The sequence below is a fragment of the Tetrao urogallus genome (genome assembly GCF_951394365.1).
Source record: "Tetrao urogallus genome assembly, chromosome: 14".
Lineage (NCBI taxonomy): Eukaryota > Metazoa > Chordata > Aves > Galliformes > Phasianidae > Tetrao > Tetrao urogallus.
In genome coordinates, this window is record NC_136827.1 from 15,760,760 (window position 1) to 15,787,109 (window position 26,350).

Consider the following 26,350-nt stretch of genomic DNA (forward strand, 5'->3'; position numbering starts at 1 on the left):
TGGTTTGGAGAAGCCAAGGGTCAGTCTATCAAGCCGGTCACCTCCCTTACTCTGATGTCCTAAATAAAAGTGCTGTGTGGTGTGCTGAATGACTTTGGGATGGGTAACCTTCATTCAGTGTCAAGGGACCTGTTTGTTATCAGCTACTTGATTTGCATCTGGTATTTTTTTCAAATACACAAAAGGAACAGTTTACAAATCAATACATATTTGCAGTGCTAGGTTTGCATAGAGGCAAGGATGGTTGTTTTTTTTTTTTTCTTTTCTGGAACCTGGTGATTCCTAAAGTCTCTCTTCTAATTTGGCCGTAAATGTGATGACCTATGTGCCAATTAGAACCAATCATAACCAATAAGAAAACTTTCAGAAAATTATTCAGGCTCATGAAGGTGTTCAGAAGTATTCAAAATATTCTATATTTTTAGTTGTTTTTTCCCTGAAACATACAACACTTAAGCTGAATGTGGGAATTTAGATAAAGCAATCTTACTAATTAAAACTCTCATATCTGCAGTGTTGTAAGACTTCCCAATTCGTGCAGAAACAGCATGATGGTTGTAGGATCATCACAAAAAACCAAAGCTTACATAGCAGATTGAAATTGCTGGCCTGGCATGCTTGAAGGAAATGGTGTTGCTTTCTGTGCTTTGACTTGTATTTATGATGTTCTGATGGAAAGACTTGGTGGCTTCTTGGGAAACAGATGCAACGTTAATGTGACAATTAACCCAGTTGTTTTACCATGCAAAAAGGTGTAATTTTCCTCTTCATGAAAAATTAAGACCTGCTTTCATCATTTGGAAAGTGCAAAGCAGACTAATGAAGCAACGTTAGGACATGAATTCCAACGTTCTTGGTGGGTAAACACACAGCATTGCTCTGCTTAGACCCAGAGGATCTAAATACAATCTTAAAACTGAAAACCACAGAAGAATTTGCAATTAAATTTGCAAACATGTTATGTCTGAAATGCATTCGAAAATGTGATGGTGTCATCCCTTGAAAATCTGTTGTTTATTCTATTAATGCATACAGTGTTTTTCCTCTTCTTCAGAGACAGCAACAGCTCTCCCAGTAGAGAAGCTGACATGGGGGATTTTTCCTTGTTAATAAAGTCAGAGATCCAAGATCTGAGTCAAGGTATTGATAGAGTGGTCGACAATGCTTGCAGAATCATGTCTGAATGCACCCTGCAGTAAGCACAGAAATGGTGACAGACTGCCAAGGAGTAAGTCCTGGCTTACTGCACAGATCTGCCTGGTGAGAGCAGAGCTTGCTCCAGGGGCATCCCATGGGATAATGCAATATTGTGAGGTGATGGCTGGAGAAAAAGTTACTAGTGTTTTCATTCTGCAAGTTCAACTCCTGCTGTAGAACTGATAAGCATTGGAATTGTCCATACCTATCAGCATTTGGGGACTATCCCTCTTAAAAATCCTTTCAGGAGATATAAAATTAGATATAAAATTAATCATAGAACGGCCTGGGTTGAAAAGGACCACAATGCTCATCTGGTTTCAACCCTCTGCTGTGTGCAGGTCACCAACCAGCAGCCCAGGCTGCCCAGAGCCACATCCAGCCTGGCTTTGAATGCCTGCAGGGATGGGGCATCCACAGCCTCCTTGGGCAACCTGTTCCAGTGCCTCACCACCTTCTGTGTGGAAAAACTTCCTCCTAAATGCTGGCCTGCACCTTGCAGTAGCTCTGTGAATACCTTGTTGTTGTTGTTGGGTTTTTTTTGAGCATTAAGAGTTATGTCAAAACAGTGAGAATCACTGAGTGCATCGCAGGGCTGTGCCTGCACAGCAGTAAGTGTGGGCAGCTCCTGCCTCATGGAGAGCAGCACGGACAGCCCAGCCAGGGAATTTTGTTCTCTCATGTATACATGGATATGTCTCACTGAAGAAGAGAAGTATTATTGTCATTCAGAGAAGAGTGCCAAGATGTGTTTTGAAAAGCATGCAAATGTTTTGATAAGTTCTGGACGTTACAGCTTCTCATGGTGGGTTGTTTTTTTCCCAGTTGGGATGGTATTTCTGCAGCATGATATTGTATCTCTGTAAGGCATCTGAGTTTACACTGATCTGACTGCCATTTTCATGCTAAAAGGTTGGGAGCAGCTGAATTAAACTGAAGCCGTAATAGATGGGCAGGATGCCTGTAGGGTCTCTTTAAGGCATCATAAATAAGAGTATTTCTCACATTCCTGGAACTCTATTGTTAAGTAAAAGAAAAAGCAAAATTACCACTTTTCCTTCTAAAGACCTCATTAAAAATAATGAATGTGTTGTCCTATTCCTTGCTGTTTTATCTATTCTGAGTTTCCATGCTCAGTAACACTGTCACAGTGCCTGCAGAGCGCTGCCTTTGCCCCTAGGCTTTGCTCTGGGTGGTGCTGGCTGTATGCTGGGCAGAGGGGAGGCTGCCCTGGCAATGGCAGCAGGGAGCTGTGCCTGCCCAGGGAGGGCTTTGGTGTGGCTGCCTTGCAGCACCGGCATCCAGCAGTCAGCCTACCAGCTGCCCTTGCTGGGCAGAGTGAATTGTAAAGCAGCAAAACCTGTTTTCAGAGTCAGCCAAGTCTTAAAGAATTAATAGAAAACGGGCCATGGGGATCGGGATCATTCAGCTGGTGAGCACAATGTTTCAGTTTATGTAGGGTCAGTATTGTTTTTCTTGCTTCAGTGTGGAAGAAGTGTGCAAACTTACAGTAGTTTGGGATGGGGAGAAGCAATCCATATGTAACGCTGCTGGTCCCAATTTCTAACCTTGTCTCTGTGCCCCTTGCTGTTAAGCACTGGATTTTGATAAGGAGTTCATGCACAAAGCTTGGGGGATAAGGCCTTTGTCTCAAAGCATCGTTGCTCCTTGCTGTGCCATCTTCCTCCTCCTCTGCTTTCATACAGCACCATCCCACATGGCAGTTTTGTGATGGGAAAAAGTGAAGGGTTTATGGGGATGTGCTCACTTTGGCTGCTTTTGGAAACTCCCTGCATAAAGAATAACATTCATAATGCCTACTGCACAGCGATTAAGCTTGTAAGGGCAGCTAATATTTACATGGCATTTTGAAGGAGTACAGTGATAAATTCCTTCATGATTTTCCAAAGATGAACCTAATATGAAATCCTTGAACAAACAAGCAATGCCACGGGTAAGAGAATGAGGACATCCACACCTTGCATCCTCAGTCCTGCTGCCCTCCATCCTTCCTGTTCCTGCCATACTGCTCAGCAAAGGCAGCGGATGTTGGGGCGCTCCATCACAAAAGTTTCTCACTCTGTACTCTCATTCCCCTTCTCTGTGGTGACTGCTCTGTCTTCTTGACTTTAGATCTATATTAATGGGTGTTTGTTCATTCTTCTGTGAATAGATCAGGTTAGGTAAGAAGTAGTTATTTCAGAGTGAGAGGCTGCACTCTCTGCAGAGCTGCCTGCAACTGAGACTTGCCGGAAGCAAAATCAATTGGTCAAACTTTGAGTATTTCAAAGTTCAGTACTGCATGTGAAGAACAGAGATGAAAAATGCTTTAATGCACTCGAGCTATTTTTTTTTTTCTGGCTAAAAAGAAGGTATCTGATGGGAGAAACAGCACCGCTCAAGTTCGCAGAAGTAAACAATGCTACCAAAAATAAGTTAATTGCTAAAATGGCTGCTCTCAGTCTGCAGCAATCCAGCACAGAGGCAGAGCTTTGATATTCTGTAAACTGACCATCAAGCAACTGTGCTGCAGAGCTCTGGAGAAGGAAGTGATTAAAACATACCAGGTCTGAGCGGTGTTTCTGGCTGCCTGGCATAGCACGGCACTGGCAGTGAGTGAGGCTGTGCTGATGCAGATGTTGCTGCCAGCACGGCTGCAGTCCAAGTCATACAAGGTGCATTTCCACGCGGGAAGGCACGCAGCTGGGTGCTTTGGCTGCATCTTCTGGGGCCCCATGGGGTGTGTGGGTGAGAGCAGAGCCCAGGGATCAGGTTGGCACCTTCCCACCTGGACAAGGCCCTGCTGTTGGGTATTCCCCATAGCACCGAGCCCAGGTGGCACAGTGAGTGAGGACTGCTCTGGTGGGAGAACAGCAAATAAAGCTGTGTGAACTTGTTATTTATTCCTGGGTTCTTGGAGGCTCTTTGGGTTTCTTTAAAGAATTTATTGCATTCTCGGTTGGTCCTTGAGGCTTGTTAAATAGCTGCTGCTTTAAGACTCACAATGTGCAAAGGAAGAGCTGTGAGCTCTCCTGTCCTTGAGCAAATGCATTTCTTTTGTATTTAAAGACATGGCCCTTTCTCTCTCCAAAGTCGATTGCAGTATGCCCCGGTTAGTGCTTTAGCAGAGCTAACAGGGAGAATGCATTACCAGAGTTTGTATTTTAATCTAAGTATGACAGGCAGCCTTGGTCTGCAATGGTCTGCAAATCTCTATTGCCTTTTTATTGTCTTATTCCATGTTAAGTACTCTTTATGAACAGTGTGCAGTGTTTGCTGGGTGTTCTTAGCTGTGCCAACTTTACATAATAAAATATATTTAAATTCCCTCTTGAGAAGAGGGATAAGGATTTTTTTTCCCCTCTCCTCCTACCGCAGTCCTTCCAAATTTTGGGAGGAGGAAATATGAAATGATGTTGTACATGAAAAGACTGAATTTCAGCAGGATAATGTTTGCTAACCAGAAGTGCTGGTTTTGGAGTCCTTCCATGCTTAACTCTTCTTGTATATAGCTATATAAAAAACTTTCCTGCTCATCCAGCTCTGTGGTTGCTGTCTGCATCCTTGGCTGTGACACTGCCCTGTGCCTTTGACTCTTAGGGTTCCTGGGGAGCCCTGCAGCAAGCAGCATGCAATTGTATGGCACTTGGAATTAAGAACAGCTTAAAATGCAATTAAGTGCATAAGGAAAACAAAGATCTGCGTGAAAACCTGTATGTTTATGGAGTTTGCTTCTCAGTCCTGTTGCAAACCAGCCTCACCTGTTAACCACACCAGCAGACATATTGCAGCTGTCGGGGTGCTGCGCTTACAAGAATGAGAATTTTGTCTGACAGCACAGTGCTGAGTTCTGTCTGGATATTATTGCTTACAAACTCCCCTACGCCTCCCAGCTGGACCTTCAGGATCATCTCAACTGATGGGGAAACCAGTTGTCCTTTCACCAGCTGCTCTGTAAGAAAGTCTCTATTCTCAGAGGGCAGGTTGGCACAGTTCTGGTTTCTGGGGCAGAAACTCCCAGCAAAGCACTGCATGAACAGGCTGAGTAGGCAGGGCCATGGAGGGCACTGCACTGTTGGCAGTGGGCAAGTTCAGCAGGAAAAGTTGTCCTGGGAATTTAAGACGTTTTCTCATATCTTTTTTCATTCAGAAAATGCTATAGTTCTGGCAAAGCCTGATGCCTCCTTTGATGCTGATGGTGTCTGACACGGCATTAATGGTGTAGTCAAACATGAAAAACAATGCAGGTAGCATTGATTTGTTATTTTCCAGGTTGGTTAAGTTCCTTCCTATTGAGGAAACGGATTTAAATATAGCTCGGTAGACCAGAGGGAATAAATATAGGTAGGAGTTCCTGTTCTTACAGACATTAATAGCAAAGCTCCCACCACATGCAGGGGATTCAGGATGGGACCCTGATCATGCTTCTGGGAAAAAAAGGATGTCTAGTTTATTGCATTGCTGTTAAATGTGCACCTCCCATCCATGCTTGTGCAAAGTGGCACCTTGACTGTGCTCATCAAATTTAGTAATGTTGTACGTGGGGCAAAATGCTGCTAAAGATGAGCAGAAGTATTAAACATGATCCTGAGTAATTAGAACTGCTGTTACTGGGTGTGACGTTCCCTCTGGCTGGATCTGGATGATTCTCCAGCGTTTCAACATGCAGCAGAACTTGCCTTTGTGAGCTTTGCTGCTTTCTGCTGTTGCATCCCCATGTCCCAGGGCAGGGGCTGTACTGTGCCTTGTTGGGCACATGTGGAGCAGCACTGAAGCCCTGTGCTCAGCAGCTGAAGAAGGTATTTTAAATGCAGAAGTCCCTGCAAGGATTGGGAAGGGCAGGCTTTTACCGGGAGGTTATGCAGATGATGGGTATAGATACAGCATGTGATGGGTAGAATCTCTTTGTACTTAAAATAGTTTGGATTTAAAAGCTGTAAACTTGACACCTCCAAATTTTCCTATTTTGTTGGGTTTGTGCTTCATTTGAAGTGGGAAATTGATTGCTCTGGTGTAAGGTGGCACCCGTTTACACCTGGGGAGGTCGATCTCTTGATTGAACATAATGGGACCCAGGTGTGTGTGGCAGGCAAAGCAAGGTCACCTTGTTAATGTATCACAGCTGGTGGTGGTGCTCATTTAGGGCAGGGCACCCATTTTGTCCTGCTGATAAACCCAAGCTCCTTCCATTTACTGCTTTGCCGTTGCTCTGGTGAGCTGCAGAGTCAGTATGGAAGAGGATGGGAAAGAAGCAGTGAGAAGCATGGCAGCAGGCAGAGGTGGGTGTCCCAGGTGAGCCCCCCAGAGCAGTATCATAGCAATGGCCAGTGGTTCATATGATCCAGTATGGCCCAGGGATTCCTTTCTCCTGTTTTTGGGCAGGTCTTCAGGAGAGAACAAGTTAAGGATTATCTTGAAGACTCTGTGAAGATGAGTCCTTTGGTGCAGAAGGGTGGCTGCAGAGGTTCTGCGTTTGGTTGTTAGGTTGGGCTGAGGGGCTTGGGGTTTTCTTTCCTCTGTGTTTTCATTATTCAGGAAGCTGTAGGGTATCTAGCCCAGAGGGAGAGATTTTAGCAAGTCACTCATCTTATTAATTTGCTCAAAATGTTTGTTAGTTCCAGATGTGCCAGTAATTGTAACACTAAGTCAGTATGAAGTGGCAGCAGGGATGCCATATATTGTGTTATGTGAGTCGAGGAGTAACATAATCCTGAGGTTTCATTGAGTTTTGTGGATATATGTGGAGATCTGGATGTTCAAGGAAGTTCTGGAAATGCCTAATTTAAATTCTTCTCTGGCTACTGGAAGAAAGAATATAAATCATAAACTTAAATTATGTTCAGCCTCCTTTGCGGATTTCTCTCCCCGCCTCCTGGGTAGGGAGATGGGTGCTGTAAATCCCCTGTGAAGTGCTTTATGCTGGCAGTTCACGTGGCAGTGTTAAAAGGGATGCTCTGTGCCATATTTCAGATGTATGCCTTTTATATCCCATGTGCAACCGTGCTCCTGGGTGCTGCTGCAGGAGCAGTTTGTCTAGACGGTGTGCTCTGCACGCTCTGATAAGGATGTTGGATCGTGACCTAGAGGAATGAAAAAAAAGTGGGGAAAAAAGCCCACAAGATGGTGGGTGCTTTTTCCTTCAGGTAGTGTGGGATGTAGCTTGGCACAGCTGGCAGGGAGAGCCATGGCCCTGGAAGCAGTGATGCTGAGGAGCGGTGGTGCTGCTCACATCAGGAGGAGAAGGGGGAGAGATTGAGACTATAAAAGAAAGAGGGGAAGACAGGTCTGTGTTAGCACCACTTGCTATCATACCTGTTCTGGTCCTGCTTTGCTGCTTAGAAATCAGAAGGTAGGGAAAAATAAAACCACCCTAAAAATGACCCAGCCTCCCTCCCCACAATGTTTCTTGTTGCTGTGCGCTCACCAAGTTTTGTGTGAAGAGATTGGGAAGTGTCTCATCATCTTCGTGCTGTGCAGATGCTGAATCTGCTCTTGGGAAGTAAAAAAGGGATTTCTTGACCAAGCATTGATGCTCTGCGCTGATGGTGACTTCTTGTTTTAACCATAGCTTACCTGTATTTCCTTGCTGAGCACAGATGAAGGATGCAAAAAATCTGTCCATCTTGCATTGTAGCATTAACTGCAGAAAGGTGGTGGACTGGTAATGCAGTGATGGCATCCTGGTATGTGCAGGGTACTGCAAAACCAACTCCAAAAAGGAGGATGGCAGCATTCATCAGTGCTCTATGGAGAAAGCTCTGTCTTCATATTTGCCTTATGGTTTCTTTAAGTGCACGGCCTCCTGCAGGAAGACTTTGGGTTGAGAGGAGGCATGGCTGGACTGCAGGCTTTTGATTTCAGCTTTCTGGGTTTGGCACTCATCAAATTCACCTTTGTAATTGTGGATGGTATTGGTTATATTCTGCCTTGTTAGTCATTCTATAGCAAATTGCAATGGGAGCGAGGAGGTGGAGAACAAATTAGTTGAAGAAGCGAATGTACAGGTTTGAGTTTTGGTGGCCTATTCCCTGTGCCTCATCCCAACACTGCCCAATAATGTAATGCTGTTGTGTGATACTTCGTTTCTGGGAAGTTTGGATTTTCTTCTGGGAAAGTACACTGTGGATGAACCTGGGGATGCTGGGAGGATGCTGCAGCCGTTCCAGGTTTCTCTTGTTTCAGTGAAGCTTCAATAGGACTTATTGATTAAAAGCTGGTTTAGATTGAACAATCAATTAGTACCCCTCAGTGCACACACGCTGAATTAATTTGATATTCCCTCGTGTGAAGGCAGTGGGAAGAAGAATATTTTTGGTTATTTTACAACAGGAAGAAAGTGTATCTTCTAAAGGTAAATGTCGCAGTATCGATCAAAGCTCGGAGCAGCATCTGCACAACTTGGTGCTACTGCTGGAGGTCTGGCTGCACTGAAGATGCCGATGCTTCTTCCTGTCTCTCCTCCTTTAATTCTAAAGGTAGCACCTTTCACAATCGATGGCATCACGAAACTTTTCAAGGTGGGTTTTTTGTGCTTTTTTTTGTGCCGCAGTGCGTGCTTGCCTGGTTGTTCCTGAGATTCCTGGGGAAATCTGCCTTCACCAGTACTTGGTGGGGCAGGGCTGGATACCGAGCAAGGGGAGGAACAGTGCTGTGCTGTAATGGAGCTAATGGCACAACGCTCAGGACAGCTGCGGATACATCTGGTGTTAAACTACTGTTATTTAAACTTTATGATGCGAGAGACTGCCAACTCTCCCACTCGCAGCATATAAATTATGTCAATTGCTCATGCACTTTTTTTAACCCTGATTTCTCTTGAATTATGGATGATAGACAGGGCCAAAATTTGCTTTTAGTGTTCCCTTGTGAGCATCTGTATGCTGAGTGCACTGAGCAGTCATAATCTCAGTGTGTGCAGTCAGGGGATGCGTAATATAATTTGTGCTGTGACCATATAGCTTGAATCCCAACCATTAAGGGAGTTTTGAAATCAGGAACTCAGGAGCTATTTTTGGGCAGGGTGTTTATTTCCTTGGGGGCAGGGGAGTGCTTTGTGTCTGGGCAGAAAGCCTCAGGGCTTGTAGATGTGAGCTACTTGTTCCAGATGTGTTTCTGAAAGGTAGCGTGATGTCCTTCTTCAGGAGATCCCTCCATTGTAGAAGTCTTGATCTTCACTGTAGGGCAAAATAATAGCTTAGGTTGTTAGAGAAAATATTACGATGGGCTTTCTTGGAAGTACGTGTGGTGGTTGAGGGTGTTTGGCAAGCCATGCTTTTGTTGGCTGAGCAGTTCCCATGTTGGTAGCTGATGGTCTGGTTGTGTTTCCAGAATTCCCCTCAGTATGAGCTCACTTCCCCTTAAAGTAACCTGGAGGGGACTGCAGTGGGTCTGAATGCTCAGAGCTGGGCTGTGCCAGGCACAGGGGATGGAGGGGGGGCTCTGGTGACTCTCGGTTCAATTCAGTTTTAATAACCTGCAGCCCCATTATCAACACACTGAGCTGAAGCAGTTTGTTTGCCACTGCAGTCCAAAAAATTATTTTAATCGGTTTTATTAATATTTCACAAATCCTAGCTTCAGTTTGTGGCACCTGATTCCTTCCCTTTTTGGTACAAGTCCAGAAAGTGCCCTCAGAATGTAATGGGTAATGGGGACCCTGCTGAAGCTGCTGGTCCTGCCATGATTTCAACTGCTCATTCTGATGCTTGGAGGGAGAGTAAAGCCTTTCAAGGGGCTTTAATGCAGTGTGCAGGTATCACAGTGCTGCTGCAGCAGCAAGTCAAGGTGCTGCCACTTTTAAGATAATTTCCACTGCATTTATTGAATGTTGTGTGCTTTAAGGTGTATCAACAGCAAGTGTTTGTAAATTGTAGAAGCCAGACACAAATACACAGCAGAAGCATCTGCTCGCCTGTTGCGTTTGGGCTCTCTGTAAAATATGACCATTTCTTTTTCCATGGCTGTTGCTATGAGCAGTTAGTGCAGAGATGCTCACACCTGAGCTGCAGAGCACCCAGGGTTTGTGCAGGAAGGTTTCTGGCAGCAGCCATGGGGCTTTAAAGTTCATTAGGACTCCAGGAAGAGGCCAGTTCCACACTGCACTTATCAGTTTCACTGGCTTTAATCAGACAGCACAGAAGTTTTGCACTGAGCTGTTCTTTGGGAGTGAAGTGCAAACAGTTCACAGTGGGCTGGTTGGGTGAAGTCTGTCATTGCTGATGGCATCTGAACTGTCCAGTGTTGGGAGATTTTTAGGCAAATCTTGTGCTTAGAGTGGTGGCAGGTGAGGTTAGAACTGTGGAAATGACTGGGGGAAGGGAATTGGGAAGGTTGGGTATTGGGGCGAGAATTGCTAAGGTTAAGAACCCAACCCAGGGCTCTGAAGTTGAGGGAAAGCTTTGGCTCTGAAGAGGAGGGGTTGGGGTGAAAGCTCTTCTGTGTGCTGGGTGAATCCTGCTGCTGCATCTTGCATTGGGATATGCATTGGGATGGGGCCTGGGAGCCCAGGCTGGGTGCTGCTGCCTGGCTGTGTGTGCCAGCCGTTGTGTTCGTGATGCTGGGCATCAGCTGTTTGCACACATTGCTTTGAGGACTTGTGGATGTTGAGCATTCAGGATCGTCAGGTCTGGCTGTGAACCTGACCTGTTGTGTCCCATCATTAAACCATGTTCCTTAGTGCCAGCATGTTGCCTGAATCATTGTGCTTTAAAATGACTAAACCAGTACATTGTTACAGTAATGTAAGTATGCCACCAAAGCTTTATTTTCTTTGATATTTTCTCTATACTTCCCTGTTGTTTTTTTGTTTTTCTTTCTACATTGCTGTTTTTTTGGTGCTTTTTTTTTTTTTTTTTTTTTTTCTTTTTTCCTGACATATCCAGGCAGGCACCAGTGTGCTACATAGGCTAAAAATACTCGGAAAGCACTTCCAAAATGCTGAGCTAAATCACTTTGCAGCCCGCAGTCTGTCACACAGGAGCACGTACAGTGCTGTGTTATGAGATGCATTTGCTGGGTGCAAGTCATTAAGAAAAGGCAGCGCAGTGGCTGCTCTCCACCGCAAAGAGCCACTCGGTCCCCAAGACGCTTTGCAAGCACAGCCCTCTCTGAAGGAAGCCACTTAATCCTTGGGTGAGCAAATATGATGATAATGTTCTGTGCTTTGTTGTGTACTGTGATCTAATTGAGATTTAATGCATTCTGCCTTGTCCCCGCCGTGGACTCCCTTTGGACCATGCAGTACAAAGCTCAGTGTTAGCAGCTTTCTTTGCTGTTTCCCAATTTATGTCTGCAAAGACAGTCAGGCGTTTGTTATTTGGTTTGAACACGTGAAACAGTTGTGCTGGGAAGGATACACGAGAAGGGGGGGAAACAGATCCTTTCTTGTTCTGTCAAAGCAGAATATTTGCTCTAAGTACAAATATTGAATGAGGAATCTTTCGCTCTCCTGTCTTCCTGTTTAATAAGTATGTATTTGCTGCTGGCTGTGTTAAATGCGCCTGCACCTCTTGTGTGATGCTGTCTAGTCCTGCAGTAACATTCCACTATCAAATAGATTGAAATTGCAGCACAAGTGTGCACTCTGACTGCAGTGGGAGAAGATATATCCCACAGTGGGACTCCTGTGCTGCAGCATAGGGCTTCTGACTGGGACATGCCTTGAGGTTTTCATGGTGCAAATCATGAAAGTGGTCTTATTTCTTCCCCTGACAAACTCTTCCTGGGAAACCTAGCCCTGCTCCTGACAGAAGGGCATCTACACACAAATAGAGCTTGTTTTCAATTTTTTACATGCTTTGTGCGCTTGAGTGCTGTTGAGACAAGTACAGCTTCAAATGTGAACTTTGGGGAAACTCAGTTTTAGCTCAGGATGACTCCTGCCATCACACTCTGAGAACAGTGTGCTCTTCTCCCTTTCCCCAGCTGCTCATTCACTCCATTTCGTGCTGGATCCTGGAGGGATTTCTTTCATTGACCGTTTCAGACCCTTTTTTTCCTCCAGAACGAGCACTGTGTGTGTTCTTTCACCTGACTAAACCAGAGGCAGCCGTGTAGTCCCTGTCGTGTTGGAGTCAGTGCATCGCCCCCAGGACCCCCTGCGGGACCTTGCTCTGCAAGCACAGCTCCTGGAGGTGTTGGTGAGGATTGCAAGTGCAAACAGAGGCAGGCTTTGTTCTGTGCCATAGCTTCCAAGGAGTATTTCTGTTGAGAAGTACACTGTTGGTTTTTGTTTTTTTTTTTCCTAAGTCAAATCTATACTGTATTATTTAGTGCAGAAAAATCTTTACATGAAATACAACTTTTTTTTTTTAAGCATTTGCTCTGTCTCTTGGATGATCCCAGCTTGTAGCAGCTCTGAAGTTGTTTAAATCCGCCCATGCTGGGTGTTAATGGGAACAGGAGCAGTCAAATACATGCGCATCAGTAGGAAACTCGGAAGCATAAAAATTGAATTCTCTCCCTGCCTTTTTCTTCCCTATAGAGAAAATAGGCTCCATTAGCACAGAAAGCTCTGGCAAGATGGTATTTGCAGTCCAAGGCTGGAAAGCAGCTGCTATCCCTGGTGTGTTGTTGAGCAGAGGACTTAACTTTTCACTGCTGCCAGTAATCCTATTCACCCTGGCCACAACATGCCTTCTGGAAATGTTCACCCATTACTGATGGGTTGAAGCAACATCTCTCCTTGTGGAGCAGTGTGTGGGTACAGCAAGAGGGCTGCAGCCGTAAGCAATGGGTGCAATGGGATGAGCCGTGCCGGATGGGCAAGGAGTAGGATTTTCTCTAATGCAAATGTTGTTTAGTGAGCTAATTCCTAGACCTCTGCAGTCGTCCTGTTGCTGCTCGTGCATTTCTTTTGCAAGTTATCAGCTGTGCCAAAGTGTAATTAATATCTAGTGCCTTTAAAAAAGTAAGTTTGGAAGTTTATTGCAGTTTCTCAAACTTTTTTCCTGAGGGATAAAATAGTAAGGCTGCTTATCTGCTGGCATAACTAAAAGATAGTTTGGAGGATGGCTGTAATTGCAGGTAAATTGGTAAAAGCTGTTTCTGTACGCCTGTTCTCGCTGTAGATCCAATACAGAGCCTCTGATTTCTTTATTCCTTTCTGGACAGTATTCTCCAGAGACTGTGGCAGATCTCCTTTCCTTGGATCCAGTTCCCAAGCTGCCTGAGAGCTGCATGTGCCAGGGGCAGTGATAGTGAAGGCAGACTGGGGAGTTTCTTCCCTTGTTCCTAAGTTTGAAAATGAATATTTTACTTGTTTTTTTTTCTTTTTCCTAAGGCACCAGGGAATGAATCTGAATTATAAACTGATGGAAAAAGCCTAGTCTCGGTCTTCAGTCTGAAATGCAGTGCCTGTCCTTTTGTGCTGTGTGCTGGGCATCTTCACATGGTGGCTCAGCTGGAAGCTGCTTGGATTCTTCCTACAGCCAGCTTGTGATCAGGTGTAACTGTAGCCTTGGGTGTCTGCACTCCTCTCCTCTACTTGTAGGATCAGGCCTGTACTGTACTGGTGTGGATCAGCTTAAGGGCAGAGAGAAGCCCTGCACTGAAATACGTTTTATTCCATTACCTATCTTAAAAGAATAAAAAGCCCTGTAATGCTGCTTCAGCCCAATGCGCTCTGATGTTGATGAGTGATGATTGTGGCTTATTCCTGCCTTTTATCTCAAGCTTTCCCTTTTCTGCTATTAAATGTGACCCTTTTGTTTCCATCGGGGGCCTTTGTATTCCAAGAGAAATAATGCTGTGTTGATTTCTATCAGTTGTGTTTTTTTATTCCTCATACAGAACACTTTTGAAGGGAAAGCAGTGAATACATGTGCTATTATTATATATGTACCCTTTCAGATTCAGCTCCCCACGTGCTTTCCCAACATGAATGAACAAATACTGCTCCTGCACCATGGGTACAGGCTGCTGCCTTCATCCATGGGTACAGCGTGGCCCAGGATTTCCCTAGGGATGCAGCTCTGGGAGGCTGGCTGCAGGACTGTTCTCTGCCCCACTGGCACAGGTGCCCTGCAGGGACCCACGGCTGTAATCCTCTCTTCCAGGTGGTGTTTGCATTAATGTCATTTGCTAGTGGCAGAGGGTTGGAGGTGTACAAAGGTGGGCACATCTCACACGGCTGAGCCCATCCCTTCCCTGGCTGTAATATCTGCCAGTCCAAATCCCCATCCGTGCAAATTAACAAAATTCAGATCACGATACTTAAAGCAAGTAACACTGCTGCAGAAACCCTAAATCTGTGACAGTTATTGTTATCTATTTTCACCTCTTCTGGATTGTTTTCTGTTGTGACTCACAAGCAGCGAAGCTGGTGATTTTCCTACTCCTCAGAATAAAAACAAAGTAGTTAATGTCAGTGTTTCAGTGTTTGTGTTCCATTTCTGCATTGATACCCTCTGAGTCAGCTTTAACAGTGTGTGAGATTTGAAGTCTTCGCTTCCAAGCAGGCTTCTTAGTAAGTTTTTACTTTATTGTGTTATCTGTTTGGTAGGCTGTAACTCTTCCATCAGATAAATGCATTTCACGTTGCTTCCTCAGCAAGGAGCAAATGTGGGGGGAATAAAAGGTTTGCGATGCATTAGAAATGGCTTTAATTCTTCTGTCCTTCTTTGTAGAAGAAGTATGGAGAGAAGTAACTGCTAGAGGGTAAATGGGGATAAAATGGATGTCTCTTGTTTAATTTAAGAGATTAAGATGTAGATGCCTATGCTTCCAACCACTTGGTGCAGTATATTTTTAAAACATTAAATATCTGTCAGAACAAGGCTGAAGCTATGGACAACTGATTGACAAATGAATACACAGAGAGTGCTGGAACATGACAAGGAGATAGGAGAAAATTTTCCAGAAACTTAAAATTATCACCTTGAGTTTGTAGAGAAGAGCGATGAATAGTAATGTGGTTCCTGAGACAGAAATGGTGCCTGGCTCTGGGATGGGGAGGGGATAATTAAAGGTAACAGAATGGGAAAATGGTATGCAAGTGATTATTGATTTGTGTGGTGTTGGGGCAATGTTTCAGGCTGGCTCCAAACTTAGGGAGCACCTACTGCTCACTCAAGCTGACCAGCACTGAATTAAGGCTTATGGGCACTGCTGTGTCCTGCACTTGAGGACAGGTTGTTCCTAGAGCAGTATCTATAGCTGGGGATTTTGGTGGACATAATTTTTTTTTTTTTTTTTTTTTTTGGCTGTTTTGGTGACATCCCAATTAAAACTGGCTCATCTGCCTGGCATTGTACGGATCTGAATACAGCATTCCCTCTGAGAACATCCTCAACCCGCAGCCAGCCCAACTTAGTACAGCTGTGAGTTGCTGAGCCCATTGCCATTGCTGGGCAGTAACATCTGTTGAAGATTTAGCTGCAGTCTCAATGAAATGTTTCCACAGCAAATTTCTCTTGTGCAGTGTTTGGGCAGCAGGCAGGGTGAAGAGGAAAAATCTTGCTGTTCTCTTGGAGGACGTGTAGGTGAGGGTGGTGCCATCTGAGCTCAAGTATTTTCTTGGTTTTAGAGCAGCTGAAAAAAATGATTTTGGCTGTGTGTGAGGCAGAGCTGGTGGAGGCAAGATTGAGCTGGGAATTGCTTCTCTTGCACCATACTGGCCAGCTGCTCCTCCAGCTGGTGAGAGGTCCTCAGGGCCTCCCTTTTCCTTGTTTTTTCCTTGCAAAGCTGGAGGAGCAATGGAGAGGAAGGGGTTGGAATGCGGCAGCTCACCGGTGCCTGCAGGCTCCTCCATGGCTTTCTCCTCCTGCACCCACTTGCACGCTGCAGTTTTCTCATTGACAGAGATTACATGGTTCATTAAGAATGAAAACGGGATGTGTGCAGGCCAACAACCAACTCCCTCACATGGAGCAGCTGAGTGGGTCCTTCCAACAGATATTTCTCTTTCTGAGGAGTGGCTTAAAACTGACTTATAAAAATATCTTCCTGCGTCCCAATGCAGATGTAATGCATACCTGTGGCTGTATTTCTTCCTGTAATGGCCCTATTTGGCTACTGGCTCCTCTTCTGGTATAACTAGCAAGATCTTGCACCTGTAATGTATGAGGCTCGAAGGCATTGAGTCAGGAAAACATAAATGAAATGTCTTGGGGAAAAGAATGTGAAAAGCCACAGTGCAATCTCAGCAGTTTCCAGCAGGAAGCTGATGCTGATTTAGATGTGATACAGGAATGCTGCTCATCCCATTAGTTGGGCTGTCTCTTCAATCAGGTGAAGTAGTCATGAGTCAAACACGCATTATGCTTCACTAAGAAGTTTAAAAAAAAAAAAAAAAGCACCTGCACTAACACAAACTCCATTACAGCTAAATAGCTTTAACACTTTTTCCCCCCTTTTCTCTCAATTTATATTCAGCAGATGTCGAGTTTTGCGGAAAAACGTTGATGCTCAGAAAAAGACTCTCTCAAAAGCTTTATCCAGCCCCTAATTTTCCCCCAGTTGTCTGCCTTCCTGCATGTGTTGTACAAAATAAAAGGAGTGCTGCAGGGTGTGCGTGCAGCTGGTGATGGCTCTGTCTGGAAACCTCTGTCCATGAGAATCACAGGTTGGGAGAGTGGGGGGGGGGCAGGAAAGGAGCCTGTGTGTGCCCCTGGAAGTGGATTTGGAGACTCTCACTTGCTTCCTTCTGAGGGTAAGAGCTTCCCTTGGTATAGGATGATGCCTGATCTGAGAACTTCATATATGGCTGCTGTAGGAGAGGTGGCTCTGCTATGGATCTGTGTTTTGAGTATTTGCTCGTGGCATGAAGCCCATTCTTCCAAGCCACAGTGCGCTTCCAAATAACTAATAATAAGGTGGAATATGGAAGTTACTGGAAGACCTGGAGCCTGATCATTGTGTTTTAGGTCGTACCCAGTGCTGCTCTCCATCCCTTCCTGGCCATGAAAGTCTGCGGCCTTTCTGTTTGTCGTCTGTTTTTGGGACGTGCCTGCAAAATGTTTCTCGAGGATGAGACTTCATTTCTAGGGTCCAAATGTGCTTCCTCAGAGGAAGGAATATTAAGGGAAGTGCTGACACTGGTGTTGCTGTGATGTCTATAATCAGTCACCCTGAAACCTTGAGCGGTGGCAGTTGTACAGGCAGGTGCAAGACTGGTGATGTTCACTGAGAGCAGAACTCCAGAATAATGTAATGTGGGCGCACAATGAGTACTAACTATAAAAGTTTTGTCTATCCATCTTTCAACCAGAAATACATTATTAGAAAAATGTTGTTTTCTGAGGCAAATGCAATGAGCTGTTCTTTTTTACTCAGTGAGCCTGAGAATTGATGCGCTGAGTGAGAAAACAAATAGGAAACTGAAAAAGAGAAAAATTATATGCAGTGTGAAATAATGCTTGACTCGTGTGTGTGTGTAAGGGAAAAAGAAATACACAGTAAACAAAATAATACTTTTCTAGTAAATGGTATTATTGGAAGGTAATGAGTCAAAAAAACATAGAAAATAGACTTTAGAGTGCCCCTTAGAGAGAAACACAGAGTCTTTTGCTCTGGAATCACTGCTAATATTACAAGGTGTCTTGGAACTTTCATGTTGGGGTGATGAGTGATGGCTGAGTGCGTGTCCCCCTTCCACTGCAGCTGTGTATCTGGGGGAAAACCAGGAACAAAGTAAAGGCAATGTGTGGGGCTGGGTTTAAAGCTTAATAACACGGGCAACTGGAAGCATCTTGTTTGTTCAGCTTGCCTCTGGCAGCTCTGTTGGTAATATAATTGGCGAATTCACCAGGAGAACACGCACGTCACCTGTAGTTATTTCATTATTGAATTTGACCCTCTTCACAGTCTCTGCCACAAGAACTTCATTGAAGGAATAGCAGAAAGATGCATGACACTGTTATTGATTTCTCATAGCTTTTATTGCAGCCTGTAGAGCGCTGGGGCTTGCTGTGCTGGTCAGAGGATGAAAGGGAACTGAAAGCAAGGAGAGCGAGGCAGGTCCTGAGAGGGGGAGCGATGGGCTGGGGCAGGCAGGAGATTGATGAGAGAGATTAAAGGCAACAAGGCTGGTTTTGAGCAGTCACCTGTGGGAATTTCATTGCCTTTCTTCAGAAGAGTGTATTCTTCTGACACGGTTTTGTCAAAGAAACCCAAGTATTAATATGATCTGTTCCCTCAAGTTCTGACACTGGAAAGTTTCTGCATTATTCACACTGTGCAGCACTGAGATAATTAAATGCGTGATCAAGTAAAACAGATCCGTGTGTGTGCTCATCCTGTCCAACTTTACCAGGTTGTTCACAACATGCTAAGTGTGGGTGCTGAAGGAAAAACCACGTCCCATCCTCCAGTGAGTGCAGGCAGCATCTGCATGGACCCCTATATAACGTGTGCTCAGCAGTGCAGGCTTGGGCACAGATCCTGACTTGCTGCACAGCAGCGATGGGATAAAATTGCCTTCAATATGAAGTACTTATTACAGATAAATTTAGGTAAACATTGAGTAAAGAGCAATTTTATGAATCGCCTTCTTAGCACTTTCAATAGCAGAACAATCAGGCAAATTGTGCATGGTAGAGTTTCATGGCAAGGGCCTAAATATATATGGTCTCGTTTCAGTCCGTGTTTCTTCCTCGGTAATCTGTGCAAATACTTCACATTGCTTTAGATCTTTTGATTTCTTCTGGCTGTTTTTCATGTTATGCCTTCATAAACCAAAGTGCCATCCAAAAATGTAGTTTAATCAAGCTCTTGGTGTCACCGTGGTTAAGAGGATTTGAAAGTGAGCAAAAATAACTCTAATTACATGGGGATGACATTGATCCCTATTTTCAGATCTAACCACTGATAGAGAAAGCAATTCTATGGTTTTGAATGTTTCATGCTGTTGTTTGCAGAATAACTGCATGTTGTTGCTGAATGTGGAGCAGTTGCAGTGTCTTTGGTATTAAATGGCAGGCGCAGACCCTCAGTGTTGGTGTCAGCCCCGTAACTACTGCCCATGGGACTCCTGCATGCAATTTCCCTTTCCTTTAGGTGCTTATCTTTTTTTTTTTTTAAACTCTGCAAGAATTCTCAGTAGGAAACCTGAAATAATGAGAAGTTTTGGTAATTGTTGTTTGCAGGAGGGTTTGTGTGTCATCCCGTGTTTCGCTCCCTGTAGAACATCCAAATTAGTGTGTGACTGATTTGTTCCTCAGCAGAGGCTGATGCATCCTTCCCCTTCTGTTCCAAGATGTTTCCCCCCAGTTATCTCCTGAGCCTGGAAACCGAATAGTTTGCATCCTTAGAAAAACACGGACTTGAAGATATCTCATTTTCTGTGTTTTCCTCCAGGACAAGTTGCTGGTTTTGCTTTGTAAGAATAAATAAGTTACAGCACCAAGGGCAAGTAACAGAGCTAATGGCTGTGCTGCTGCCATTCCCTGCACCAGGAGCTTCACTGCAACTTCTCTGCTTCGCCACTTCCATAACAGGAGTACAGTGAAAAACAGAGAAACTCAGAGCAGTTAATTATGAAATTCTTGCTTTGTTTCCTTTCTTATTTTATTGCAGTAGTAACAATGTGTGCAGCACTGGCATTTGCTCACAGCAGCAGCCAGGTCCAATAGTCACGCATCTGAACTTCTGTTACTTCAAGGCATGTGTTGAAGATGTGCTGGGAAGGGAAGCTTTGGGGCCTTGTGCTGCTGCACTGGATGCCGTGTTGCCAGCAAAGAGTGAAGTTTGGCAGATCACTTTTACGTGTGCGTGGATCTGTGTGAACAGGCAGCAGAGTAATGCTCAAGCACGTGTGGCTACGTATTCAGCTGGCAAATGGACATCTGCATGTACCAGCAGGTATACTTTACAGCAGTAAAAAGTGCTTGCAGGTGCATTGCTTCAGACCTCAGCATGGTAGCAAAGGAAAATGCTGGAAGTCAGTGTCAAGGTGGGGGAGGAGTGGCTGCTGACCTGTGAGCTCACTGCGCTCCTTCTTGGAAGCAACAAATGAATTTTGGAGACTGAGTGTTTTTACAACTATAGACGATTTTATTTTATTGCTTTACAACAATCTGTCCTGGAAGCAGTTGGAGTGAGAGCTTCCAGTCGTAGTTACACCCATCTCTGGTTCCTCATAATTAAAGCTTCCAGTTCTGGCTGATGTAAAGCCTCAGCTCTTTCCTTCACAGATGAACTGGGGTGTCCAGCTGCCTGCAGGGGTGTGCTGTTCCTTGAAGACAAACTGGCTTCTTAAATATAAATGTAGTAATTTGCATTTGTGCAGCATGTAAGCAACCTTCCATGAGCAGCAACGTGATAGAGCTGTTTGGTTTTTGGCTTTGTTCTGTGTGTGATGGGTTTGTCTGCTTGGTCTTAAGTGAAATCAGTGCTTGTCACCAGCCCAGCCTTTCCTCGAACTCTTTGGGAGCTTTGCCCAGGTAAGAAGTAGGGTTGGATTTGGATGTTGAAAATAATGAATTGCCTGATAGCTCAAGTCTGATCTGTAACATGTTCAGTGACATGTAATAGCAGCTGTTGCCCAAGTCATTATAAATTAATGAGCAGCCAAAGGATGTGTATCCTCCAGTGTCTAAACAGAGCAATAGCATCTTCATTTCCTTAAGTCTTGCTTGAGATGAAGGCAGCCATTAGCACCTTCCCCAGTTCCCAAACTCGGTTATTGTACCGCCTGTACCCCAGCTTTGTTGGGTTTTGAGTGGAATGCCAAATTTCTCGTGGGCAGCAGAAGCTGATTTGAACAAGTGATGGGGATTTGTGGATGTACACAAATGGGCTTCCTCTCTCCAGCAAACTGACTTGACTGTAACACCACAAATCAATCACCAGCCATGTTGGGTAAACTTAATTAGCATTGAAAAGTGGCTTGTTTGGCAAGACGACCAATCTTTAACCTAAGTATGGTTTAATCTTTAACCTATGCATGACTTTCTTTGCAACTAATAAATTGAATGTATTGTGCAGTGAGGCTCATGTGTACCACGTGTACGTACTTGGTGGTTTCACTTGATTACCTTTCCTGTTTTTAATAATCCTTGTAAGAGTGAGGAATGCAGTCACTTCTAATAACACAGCACAGCTAACGATGGCTTTTGCTGCTGCCCTGCCTGTTTGGTCCTGGTGTCGGTGCTGCGGGGAGTTGATTGCTTACCTGGGTAAAGACAGCAGAGCTTTTACAGTTGGAAACCTTCCATCCTCTGGCTTTCCACCACTGTTCTGTGTCCTGTGTTCCTTACTCTTCCTCAGCGCAGGGCCTGTCTGCATGGCTGAGTGTGCGTGTGGGGACCTTTAGTTCCTCCAAGGAATATTCAGGGAGTAATTCAATTAAGGGGCTATGAGCAGCTTTATCAGATTCTGGCAAAGAAATCCTATATTAACACTCTGCTTGCTTGTGTGCTGCTATCGGTGGATTTGGGTGTCTGGATTACTGATTACACAGCTTTTGCTTTCCATGCTGTTTGTGGGCTGTCCAGCCCACCTCCCTTTCTGAGTGTTCAAACAGGAGTTCTTCATCTGGGAACACAGAATAAACCAAACTGAACAAAAGGAGCGAGACATGAAAGCACACAGGCTTTATGAGGCTTCTCCATAGTAACCAGGTGGTGATAGAAAAGCCAGAGTGCTTTGCTGTATAAGCTGGTGGTAAACAAATCTTTGCTGCGTTGTTTAAAAAAGGAAAAAATAAAACAACGTTGTCTTTGCAATAGGAATTGCTTTTGCTTTCAGCAATGCCAAGTTAATATTAAAAATCATGATACTTGAGGCTTCAAGAGGACTTTGTGCTGCTGCTGTGTGTGATGGCCATTTGGGGCAGGATGTGGTCAGCAGGAGGGGGGATAACCTGTGGTGAGGTGCATTGTGTGGTGCTCAGCTGGTGCTGGGTCTAGGGAGAATTGCAGCTATCAGCACAGGGGGGGCTGTGCTGTAGTTGTATCCCAATTACGTGTATGTAGGCAGTAACACCAGAATCTTGGTTGTAAGTATCACGGTGGTCACTGTGCCCAATGCATGTCTTGAACCTTATTGAGCCTTAGTGGTTCAGTGATGCTCTAGGAGCTGACCTGAGCCTCTGTGCTGCTCCAAAAGGCAGCAGGGCTGAGTGCTGGTGCCTTTGGCAATGAGCTCACCTGGAGGTCACAAAGTGTGTCTTCTTGAGGATGGTTTTCAGAAACCCTGGGACAATTAGTATATAAATAAAGAATATTTAGATATGCTTTCCAGGGACTGTATTTTTTTGCACTGCTCAGGGACGCTCTGACCTTCTAGTTTATTATGAGTCAGGAAAAGTCAATATTACCTAGCTTGCCAAGGTTGGAAGAATTTTAATGAGTTATTGAGTCAAATAGTTAATCCTCCAGCAGCAGATATTTTCCCCCCTTTCAGATAAAACAAAGACTTAATGGGGACCAAACCAAATGGGATTTGTGGGAACTTTTACTCATCTTTATGAACATGCTTTAATCCCTTATTGCTTGATGGAAAAGTGGACTCAACATGGGATGTTTCATGTGGCTTGAAGTGGTTGGGCAAGCAGGGACTGTGTTGTTGTTAGCAAGGAATCTAGAATTAAAAAAAAATAGGACCAGTAAGTTGAAGCAGCTGTTGCTGATGCTCCTCACATCTCCACTATGTGTGATGGAGGTTCTGGGGTGAGAGGTTGGGACACACCAAAAACTCACCGAGAGCCAATCCTACACGTGGTGAATATGGACAGCTGGGGTTTGCTTCATACCTGCTGATCCAGATCGAGTCACAGCACAGGGGTGGCTGCTGTCGGGAGGCTGTGCAGAGCAGGCAGCAGGTTGTACGCTGCTAAATGTTTATTCCTCCTTTAATTATGCCTTTTGCAGCTTCCCTTTACAATTTGCTGCTTTGTGTGCTCCAATTAGCATAGAGTAATCTAATTCCCTGCAACTCTCTTTGCTGAGTATAATGCTAATTATTGCTCTGAGTAGCTGCTTGTTTGGGAGTATCCTGTCCTGTATGAATTGTAATGATGTTCTCTTGCAAGCCTTCTGACTTCAGAAGCAGAAAATGTTACAGCACTGGGGCAGCTCAGTTTGCCTTTTAATGGTATCAAACAGCAGACAGTTGCAGTAACATTCAGAGCATTATATGCAGTAAGTCTGCCAGAGTGTAGGCTTTCAGAATGGCTTCTTGAGTTCAAGTCATGCCCAAATTTTTGGCACTGGAATACTCTCACTAGTTCCTATTGTAGGGTCTAATTTTGCAGAAGCCTGGAAGAATGAATGGCCCCACGTCCGCCACTTCTCAGGGAAGCACTTTCTGCACATACTTGAGATGTTGATGACTCAGAGCTGGAGGTCTGGGAGCACAGGAGTGGAGATGCTCTGCAGATTGCCATCGTGCTGCTGTCACAGTGTGCTTTTAGCCTTGGGAACCTTTTAGCTTCTGCACTTGTATTGGCTGTGCACTGCTGTGCAGCAGACGAGGATGGTCTGTTAGGTAAATATTGCTAATGCTGATTTTTTTTCTCTCTCTCTGTCCAGTTCTTTATGGTCAGGATGGCCTGCATGCATCATGTGAGAAGAAGTACTGTGGCCGAGGGAGTAGGTGTGTGGTGAACAGGGACACCAACCAGCCTGAGTGCAGGTGTGTAGAAGACTGCAAGTCCAGCTACATGCCAGTATGTGGATCTGATGGCAAATTTTATGAAAATCACTGTCAGTTACATCGAGCCTCATGTCTTCAGAGGAAGAAAATCTACATTATCCACAGCAAGGACTGTTTCTTCAAAGGTAGGACATCATTAAAAATGAATACTTCTGTATAACTTCCATCACTCATCTTACTGTAATCCTGATAAATGACTGAATAATGTGCTTTATTTCTAAAGGATGATTTATTCTGGGTCTCTGTAGAACAGAACACAATGTTTTATGCAGTTATCTAAACCCCTGGGTGTCGTCACCCAAAATGTAATCAAACTGTGATCTAATCAATAATTAACATTGGTGCATGCTTTGAGTGCGCTGCAAGTTATATTATACTCAGTACTTACAGCTTCCAGTGTAATAACCTTTTAAAGCTGATTCATTGGCTAAGGATTTGACAAGGACTAAGGCATTATGAAAATTGTATACAGTATTAACAAATATTTGTTGCACAAGTGAGGGGAAAAAAAATAATTGTCTCCTAATACTGAATGTGGAAGCTGAATCTCTACGTGCTGAGCAGTATCGTTCACTGACTGCTCTCCAAGCCCTGGCAATGAGAGTCTGACATCTGGTAGTGTGGTCGTGCTGGGAGCATCGAGGGATCTGTCATCTCTGTGGGGTCGATGTTTCCCCCAAAAGCACCGTTGCTGATAATTGCACTGCAGCCCATGTAGGCAAATGACACAGGCGAAGGAGAAAAGTTGTTGAGATGAAGTTAGAGAAGCAGGAAACACGCCATCAGAGCTGAAGAACAGTGACAGGCAAATAAATGATAAAGTGTTGGAGATGTATTCCTGCAGAAAAGAAGTGGCAGATCGGTTGGTTGCAGAAATGTCTGTGCCCAGAAGTGGAGCACTTCAAATGGCTTTCTGAGGCTGGGTGTTTGCACAGAAAGAAAAGGGCTCTGAAGCAAGGCTTATATGCAGCTGTTCACAAATGTTTGCTGTTTTGTGACTTTTTTTTCCAGATCTTTGATCTAGTTGATCTTTGGATCAACTTTATAGCCAAATAATTATGTATGTAATGCAGAAGGAAAAAGTAGATGGCTTACTGCTGAGATTTAGCTCATAGCAATATGGGCTCCTGCAAATAACAAACCAGAAATTTCTGTCTAAGATTGAAGCCTTGCTTTGGCCTTGGTGGATCTGCTCTTCTGATCTTGGAAAGCAATGAAGTTGCTAAGAAAGCACATGGAGACCACGTGCAGGAGGAGGTACACAAACAGGAATGTCAAGGGGCAGAGAAGCTTTGTGCTCCTGCATTGCCTCTCCCTTTGTGTCAGGAGACCTGAGTCCAGTAGGAATTCAGTTGTGCTGATGTTAAAGACGATTCTGGTTTACCAGTAGGATGCAATCATCTGCTGTTGTTGGACAGGTACGATAGTAAATTTCATTATCATTATTGCACTGAAGTGCTGTTGGGATGGAGTCTTTTATCTTTTTCTGTTAATAACTTGTGGGCTGTGTACCTCCTGTCACAAATCAAGTGAGGCTGCGGTACTGGGAGGAGTGTGATATAATGCCAGGGAGTGGAAGTAGTCGTAAATTATTTTACTTCTAATGAGAGGTCATATAAGGGTCTCACTGGAGTATATCTTGAAAACTGATTGTCGAATATGCCTCCGTCTACCTACAGAAAGATTAGAGTGGGCTGTTGCAAATATCTCCAGTGACATTTATGTGATCAAATATGAAAATAATTCTTTTATCTTCAGCTCAATGGGCACTTGAGGCCCTGAGGAGTTTGACTGTGTGCACAGCTATCCATCAGAAGCGCTCATTTACTAATACTTGCAAGTGCGTGATGGTAGAAGAGTCTACTTATGAAAGAGGGGCCCATTTAAAGCAGCTTTTTATAAAGAGACTTAATTTATCTTTGCGATACCTTTTGTAGATAGGAACACCTTAGAGTTCTCGTGCTTTGGAGGAAGTCCTGAGACACCAGCCCCAGAATTCAAGACTTGTCTAGACTCTGCTTTGCTCAACATTGCAAAGTCTCGTTTGCTCTGAGGACTTGTCTTTGGGTCATAGAGTCATACAGTGGTTACAGTTGGAAGGGACCTTAAACCCCAAGGGACTGGATGGGGGGAAATACAGAAAATACAGATCTTCATTTCCAGGGATGCTCAGCATCCCCCGAATCCCACTTGGCACTGTGGGTTTTTCTTTTCCGGTTCCCCAAAAGATGTCTATAGATTTTTTCCATTCTTTTACATAGCCTGCCTTTTTACAGCGATGTTTCTGGCCTGGGTTTTTATTCATTCCTTATCGCATATACTGCTAAAGAAGATGAGTTCTCATTGCAGTAATCAGTGCCTCTGGAATGGCTGTATTATACCTAATGGTACAATGTCACGCTTGAATGCTTTCCTGAACAGGCCATGAAATGATGTCAGAAGTTGTAGTTTTGTGTCCCAGTTTAAAGTAACCCTTGAACTCTTGCAATGGGCCATTCCTTAAATCTGCTTTCCAGCAAAATAAAAGCTTTATGGAAGCAGAGAAAGAAACAAACTCTCT

At 44.4% G+C, this 26,350-nt stretch overlaps 1 protein-coding gene across 1 annotated transcript in view; it reads left to right on the plus strand.

Annotated features, from left to right (window-relative positions):
* FSTL4 (follistatin like 4) overlaps nt 1–26,350 on the plus strand; it is a gene marked incomplete at both ends in the record, with an annotated part of 181,178 nt that overhangs the window by 33,786 nt on the left and 121,042 nt on the right. The window contains 1 exon segment of the mRNA XM_079542601.1: nt 23,667–23,915. Coding sequence (XP_079398727.1) covers nt 23,667–23,915 — 249 coding nt within the window.